The sequence below is a fragment of the Xyrauchen texanus genome, chromosome 24 (assembly GCF_025860055.1).
Source record: "Xyrauchen texanus isolate HMW12.3.18 chromosome 24, RBS_HiC_50CHRs, whole genome shotgun sequence".
In the NCBI taxonomy this organism is placed as follows: domain Eukaryota; kingdom Metazoa; phylum Chordata; class Actinopteri; order Cypriniformes; family Catostomidae; genus Xyrauchen; species Xyrauchen texanus.
Window position 1 is genome coordinate 177,501 of NC_068299.1, and position 7,500 is coordinate 185,000.

The 7,500-nt window shown below is 49.9% G+C and overlaps 1 protein-coding gene across 2 annotated transcripts in view; it reads left to right on the forward strand.

Moving 5' to 3' along the window:
• The window catches only part of LOC127617598 (kelch domain-containing protein 3-like), a 37,817-nt gene that overhangs the window by 13,332 nt on the left and 16,985 nt on the right, over positions 1-7,500 (forward strand). For both annotated transcript variants that reach the window (XM_052089589.1, XM_052089590.1), the window contains 4 exons: positions 1-11; positions 465-580; positions 730-801; positions 3,543-3,756. The exon at positions 1-11 is cut by the window's left edge and continues 166 nt beyond it. In XM_052089589.1, the coding sequence (XP_051945549.1) occupies positions 1-11; positions 465-580; positions 730-801; positions 3,543-3,756 (413 nt within the window). The remainder of the gene's footprint in view (positions 12-464; positions 581-729; positions 802-3,542; positions 3,757-7,500) is intronic.

Genomic DNA, 7,500 nt, shown 5'->3' on the forward strand with positions numbered 1-7,500 from the left:
TTTTGATGTCAGTAAGTGTCCAGCACATGTTTACACAGACTGAAGATGATTTATGAACACACGACATGTCAGAGCATTAAACGTTCAGAAGATTAGACACTTATCTTGTTTTCATTCTGTCCGATTATTCACTGCACATGTTTGTATGAGCTTTGATGTCACACTTTGATGTACATGTCATTTGTCAACAAAAAACTGAACAAGTGACTGTAGAGTATCTGGAGAAGCTCATCAACTCATGTTGTTAATCCCACCTCCAAAGCTTCACCCCAACCAATCAAATGACATCCTGTGATGATTGGCGTCTGACGGGACTCAATGGGTTCTGTGGATGTAAATCAAAGTCAAATGTTCTTCTGCAGACTTTGCTACGTCACCATGTATTTGTTTATTGCAGTGTATCGCAGTGTGAGCAGACATTAGACACTGTGTCTCTCTCTTCAGTGTGTTTCTGTGTGTTTCAGACAGTCACAGGTGGTTCACACCAAAGATCTGTGGGACAGTTCCTGGAGCGAGAGATGGACACTCGGCCTGCATTCTGGGGAAATACATGTACATCTTTGGTGGATACGAACAGCTGGTGTGTGTGACCTCACTGACATGCCATATAATGAAGCTGTTGAGTGTCCCATCAGCGAGCGTCCAGTACAAGAGAAGCTCATAACACTGATGATGATGCTTTGGTGTCTGCAGCGTCTCGTCTCATGAAGTTTGTGTTTGTGTTCTCAGGCCGACTGTTTCTCCAATGACATTCACAAGCTGGACACCACGAGTATGTGCTGGTCACTAGTGAACACGCGGGTGAGTGCGCAGAATAACACTCATGATATACGCCAGACTGGATGAGTCATGTGATCATAGGCTGCATGTGGAGCTTATGTCGTGTTTATTTATTTGTTTTGTCAATCCTCTGGGTTCATTCTGGTTTTCTGTCGAGGATTAATTCAGCGATTCGCCGTAAGAGATCTGAAACTGTTGTGTTCTTTCAGACAAACTGATAGAAGTGAAATTAAATAAGTAATGAAAACATTATAAAAAATAACTAGGTTAGGAAGGTCAAGTGCTACAGGAAGTGTGGGGTGGAAGGTCAAGTGCTACAGGAAGTGTGGGGTGGAAGGTCAAGTGCTACAGGAAGTGTTACAGGAAGTGTGGGGTGAAGGGTCAAGTGCTACAGGAAGTGTTACAGGAAGTGTGGGGTGAAGGTTCAAGTGCTACAGGAAGTGTTACAGGAGGGGTGGAAGGTCAAGTGCTACAGGAAGTGTTACAGGAAGTGTGGGGTGAAGGGTCAAGTGCTACAGGAAGTGTGGGGTGAAAGGTCAAGTGCTACAGGAAGTGTGGGGTGAAGGTTCAAGTGCTACAGGAAGTATGGGGTGAAGGGTCAAGTGCTACAGGAAGTGTGGGGCGAAAGGTCACGTGCTACAGGAAGTGTGGGGTGAAAGGTCAAGTGCTACAGGAAGTGTGGGGTGAAAGGTCAAGTGCTACAGGAAGTGTGGGGCGAAAGGTCAAGTGCTACAGGAAGTGTGGGGCAAAAGGTCAAGTGCTACAGGAAGTGTGGGGCGAAAGGTCAAGTGCTACAGGAAGTGTGGGGCGAAAGGTCAAGCGCTACAGGAAGTGTGGGGTGAAAGGTCAAGCGCTACAGGAAATGTGGGGCGAAAGGTCAAGCGCTACAGGAAGTGTGGGGTGAAAGGTCAAGCGCTACAGGAAGTGTGGGGCGAAAGGTCAAGCACTACAGGAAGTGTGTGGTGAAAGGTCACGTGCTACAGGAAGTCCTCACTTTCTTTGACACGCTGTTGTGCTTGATAAAATCTATACGGTGTGAATGCCCTTCATTCATAAACAGGATTTAGTTCTGCACTTTAACAGCATTACTGGTGATTCTGGAGTGTTTTATTGCTGTGGATTATGATCATTATGAAGGAACATGCACACAAACCTGTTTACTAATGTTTTATTAACAAATCTGCTGAATATGAAGCGCCTGTGAACCCGCCAGGAAGGTTTTGTAATTTATGTGCATGACCTCCAGTTCTCACGGAAACGAGGACTCTTAGAAGGTTACAGCATTTGCTATTCAAGACAACCTTGCTATCATGAGCCCCCTCTGAAGGTGTCTTGAGTTGTGTGTGTGTGTATGTGTGTGAGTATGTGTGTGTGTGTATATGTGTGTGTGTGTGTGTCTGTGCGTGTGTGTGCGTGCGTGTGTGTGTGCGTGTGTGAGTGAGAGAGAGAGTGTGTGTGTGTGTGTGTGTGTGTGTGTGTGTGTGTGTGTGTGTGTGTGAGTGTGTGTGTGAGTGAGTGAGTGATTGAGTGAGAGAGAGAGAGAGAGTGTGTGTGTGTGAGTGTGAGTGAGAGAGTGTGTGAGTGAGTAAGTGAGAGAGAGTGTGTGTGTGTGTGTGTGTGTGTGTGTGAGTGTGAGTGAGTGAGTGTGTGAGTGAGTGAGTAAGTGAGAGAGAGAGTGTGTGTGTGTGTGTGAGTGAGTGAGTGAGTGAGAGAGAGAGCGAGAGAGTGTGTGAGTGAGAGTGTGTGTGTGTGTGAGTGAAAGAGAGAGTGTGTGTGTGAGTGAGTGAGAGAGAGTGTGTGAGTGAGAGAGAGAGAGTGTGTGTGTGTGTGTGTGTGAGTGAGTGAGTGAGAGAGAGAGAGTGTGTGTGTGTGTGTGATTGAGTGAGAGTGTGTGTGTGTGTGTGTGTGAGTGAGAGAGAGTGAGTGAGTGTGTGAGTGAGAGAGTGTTTGTGTGTGTGTGTGAGTGAGATAGAGTGTGTGTGTGTGTGTGTGTGTGTGTGAGTGTATATCTGTGAGTGTGTGTGAGTGTATATGTGTGAGTGTGTGTGTGTGTGTGTGTGTGTGTATATGTGTGTGTGTGAGTGAGAGAGAGTGAGTGTGTGTGTGAGTGAGTGTGTGAGTGTATATCTGTGAGTGTGTGTGTGTGATGTCAGCAGTCTCTAGAGGGCGCTGTGGAGCTTCATCACTCTGTTATAGTAATGGAGAGGAATGATTGAGAGAGTGTTTTATGGCTCACTTCTGTACAGATGTGTTGAAACAGTGTGCATTGTGAAAAGGGACAGACAATAAAAAAAGTAATTTATTCATCCTTAAAAGTCATGATGTTTAAGCATTTTTGGTTTTAGGGAGTTTTGTTCTTTTCTTATTGTTCCACAGTAATTTTGAAATATAAAAGTAGAAATGCTTTCGCTAAATGACACTCTGGAATGCTAAAGTTTGTACATGTTCATCGGTGTAGCTTCCTCCTCTCTGACCCGCCGGTAATGTTCACTGTAAATATATGATTAATAGTGACTTTATAAAAGTCTTCCTCTGATGTAGAAGACTTCTCCATGTAGAGCTGACCTCTCTCTCTTTACAGTTTTCATTTGTGTGATGGAGAATAATATTGCAGGTGTAACTCTTGTGTGATTGGTCAGTTTCGGTGAGCATGTGCTGTGTGTTTGCTGTTGTGATTCATTTCATGATCATCTTGTATTAGGAAATATTTGTGCTGTACAATAGTTTAATTGCCGTTACATTCTCTCTGTGTCCTTGTGCAGGGCACACCGGCTCGCTGGAGAGACTTTCACTCTGCCACCATCATCGGCACAAAGATGTTTGTGTTTGGAGGCCGAGCAGATCGATTCGGCCCGTTCCACTCCAACAACGAGATATATTGCAATAAAATCAAAATATTCGACACTGAGACTAACTGCTGGCTCAACACGGCGTCTGCACAGCTGCTGCCAGAGGGAAGGAGAAGCCACTCGGCCTGTGAGCACACACACACACACACACACACACACACACACTCTCTCTCACACACTCACACACACAGAGACTCTCTCACACACACTCACTCACACACACACACACACACTCTCACTCACATACAACAACAACCGCCATTCGCCACTAAGTGGTGGTGACGTCACCACAACGCTTGTGCCAGGCTATGTGCACGTTAAGGCCACGTGAATTGTCGAACGCCCGCTGGCAGGAGGTCACGGAACAGATCCAACAGGTGACACGGGTCGAATGACTGAGATGACTGGCTGATGCACCACCTGTGCCCCCTACTGTGCCAACTTGCTGTGCTTTAGCCACCCGGTGCTCTGCTCGTTGTTGTGAGCGTCGCTCCTCTGTCCTCCGTTGTTGTTGGAGGGCGATTGCCTCCAACTGGCCAGTAGCGTCCTTCACAAGCCTCCTCCAAAGAGGCCGATCTTGACACTGCTGGTACCAGTCATCGGCAAGTCCACTCAGCTCCACATCCTCCTGTACCACATCACTCCATCTCTTCTCCAGCCCGTGCTGCGCCCGCTTAGCCCCCTCTATCCGGCCAAACAGGAACTGTTTAGGCATGCGGTGGCCGGGCATGCGGGCTACATGACCCAGCAACCTTGCCTGCCGGAGGAGCTCACCGATGGGACTTTGTCCACATCTTTCAAAGATTTGTGAGCTCCTCACACAATCCAGCCTGGTTAAACCCAGGATGGATCTTAGGCAGGCCAGCCTAAATGTTTCTAACCGGCGATGATGTTCCATTAGGAGGGTCCACGTTTCGCAAGCATAGAGAAGGGAGGGAATGACCGTGGCCGAGAATACCTTAAACTTCGTGCGGAGCGACAAACCGGGTAGCTTCCACACAGCGTTACGCAACTGATGAAAAGATAATGCCGCTCGACTGATTCGGAGTGAGATCTCTGCTGTCAAACCGGAGCTGGTCATAAGCACACTTCCCAGGTGCATGGGAAACACTCCACTCTCTCCACAACTGCCCCATCACCAATTGGGAGCTGTGGGGGTGGAGTGTCTGATGGTACATAATACCCAGGAAGGTGCTTAGTTTTGGTTGGGCTGATGGTAAGGCCCCATCTCTTGGTGGCAAGCTCCAGGTTCATCAGCAGCACCCCAAATTCCTCCTCTGAGTGAGCAGCAATCACCAGATCATCAGCATACATAATGTGGTTGACCAATAGGGAGCCATCCCTTGACCGCACCCGGGCATCGATCAACCTCCCATTATATCTGTACCAGATGGAAATTCCTCCAGTACAGCCATCGAAGGCTTCACGAACCACGTGGTCGAAATAGATGTTAAATAATGTGGGAGCCAGAGGACATCCCTGTCGCACTCCCAGGTGAACAGGGAATGGCTCTGACTCCTGACCACGTAGTTTTACCCGGGCCCGCTCGCCATCATGAAGGTCCTTAATGATCGCGAGGAGTGGGTCTGGGACTCCGAAAGCATGAAGAACAACCCAGAGCCCAGGCCTACTGATGGTATCATAGGCCTTGACCAGGTCAATAAATCAGAGATGTAGGTCTTGCTGGAATTCCCTACAACTCTGCTGTAGCAGACGGACAGAGAATATGGCATCCGTGCAAGACCGCCCCTTCCTGAAACCACACTGGGGCTCCGCAAGTCTCTCCTCAGCGTGCCTGGCAAGGCGATGTTGAATAATCCTTGCCAGGACCTTTCCCGGCACACTGAGGAGTGAGATGCCCCTCATACAATCTGAGCGGTCCCCCTTTTTAAAGAGAGGGACCACCAGGGCATCCTTCCAATACTGCGGAAACCCGCCCAGTGGTCCAGACTGTTGTTATGATGTCATGTAGGGCAGTCTGTGCACAAACACCACCCTCCCTCAGCATTTCACTGGGGAGATCATCTCTGCCCGGTGCCTTTCCTGGTCTCAGGCTCTGGATCGCCTTCAGTACTTCCTCCAAAGATGGCACCTCAGCCAGCCACCCACAGGGAGCGACTTCTTCCTCCAATATTTGAGGCACCGCAGCCCCAGCAGGGTCATCCCCACTTTGTCCCACAATGTTTTCCAGGCTCAGGGACTTCCCCTCCCCCAGGACCTCACAGAAATGCTCAGCAAATCTGCAAACCTGTTTCTGGGGGTCGGAGATTGGATCACTGTTTTTTCCCCTAATGATGGTAATAGGTGTGGCGCTGCAAGTAACTTTTTTGATGGAATTAAAGAGCGATTTGTGATCGTGGGCCACTGAGGCAGACTCCATCTCCTCAGCAACCTGCGACCACCAACCATCCTTGCAGCGCCTCACGGCACTCCGAACCTCCGAGTGAAGGCTGCGGTAAGCCGCCTCATTCTCTGACGTGGGATGCTGTAGACGATGAGCCTGACGCTTTTTCTCAGCCAGCCTGAACACCTCCTCCGTCAGCCAGGGTTTCTAAGGAGGTCTGGACTGTGTGCCCAAAACTGCCATTGCAGTTACATGAGCCACAGTCCTAAACCTCGCCCATTTCCCCTCGACATCCAGAGTAGTGGGGGATGATGCCAACCCCAGCTGCAAGCGATGCTGAAATTCTCGCTTGCAACTTTCATCAGCTAGACTAGACCATGCCACTATGGGTTTGAAAGGGGTCCTGGGTTTACACCCACCACCAGAGTGGAAGAATGGCAGGCGCATCTTACAGATGACAAGTCGATGGTCAGTGGGCAAATCAGCTCCACGGTAGGTCCTGGTGTCAAGGACATGGGCCCGCATCTGCTGTTCAGTCACTATGTAGTCCAGCAGATGTTCTTGCTTGGACCCGGCATGCATCCATGATGTTGTGTGGATGCGCCGATGCTGGAACAGTGTGTTGGTAATTACAAGTCCATGGGCTGCACAAAAATCTAGCAGCCTCCTGCCGTTGTTATTGAGCTGATCAGGCCCATGTCTTCCAATCAGTCCTGCCCAGGTGCTAGCATCATGACCAACTCGGGCATTGAAATCACCCAACATGATGATTCTATCCCGAGGGGCCACTTTAGACAACACCTGTGACAGGAGGTCATAGAAGGCATCTGACTCATCGGTCTTTCCCGCATCCCTCCACGGATGTTCGTCTTCGGTGGGGGCATAAATAACCACGACCACCACTCCTCGCCTCTGGTTGATGGGAAGGCGAACCCAAAGTAACCTGGGGCTCACAGCTTCCCACACCTCACCGCCACGCTCCCACGTTTGGCAGTCACCTGCCCCGAGTAGAGGACAGTCCACCCCTCATAGTGGCAAGAGCCAGAGCCGGTCCACCGGACCTCCTGAACACCACAAAGATCCAGGCGGTACCGGTCCAGCTCCCGACAGAGGAGTGGCAGCCTCTCCTCCGTTGTGAGTGTTCGAACATTCCACGTGGCCATCCGTAGTGGCTTTTTGATGTTTCTGGAGGAGCCCCAAGGGTGAGGATTCAGTCTCCTGGCTCTGCCTGATGGAGTTTGGCCTGGAGACGTCATAGACGCCTGTCCCCCCAGGGCCTCCGGCACTAGCTTAATCGCATATTTATTCCGTGGTTTAGTGGTAATCAGTTGAAGGTAGAGGGGTTACCAGCCCCTCGCACCCGTCCAGAGCCCCCATTTGGCCGCTGTAAAGCACCATGACAGAAAGGGGAGGGAACAGTCTTTATTGCCCCCCATGGCGCTGCCCACAACGTTGCCTGTCCGGCACCGCACGGAGGTAGGGGGTTGTTTAGCCAGACTACATACACACACACACACTCTCACTCAC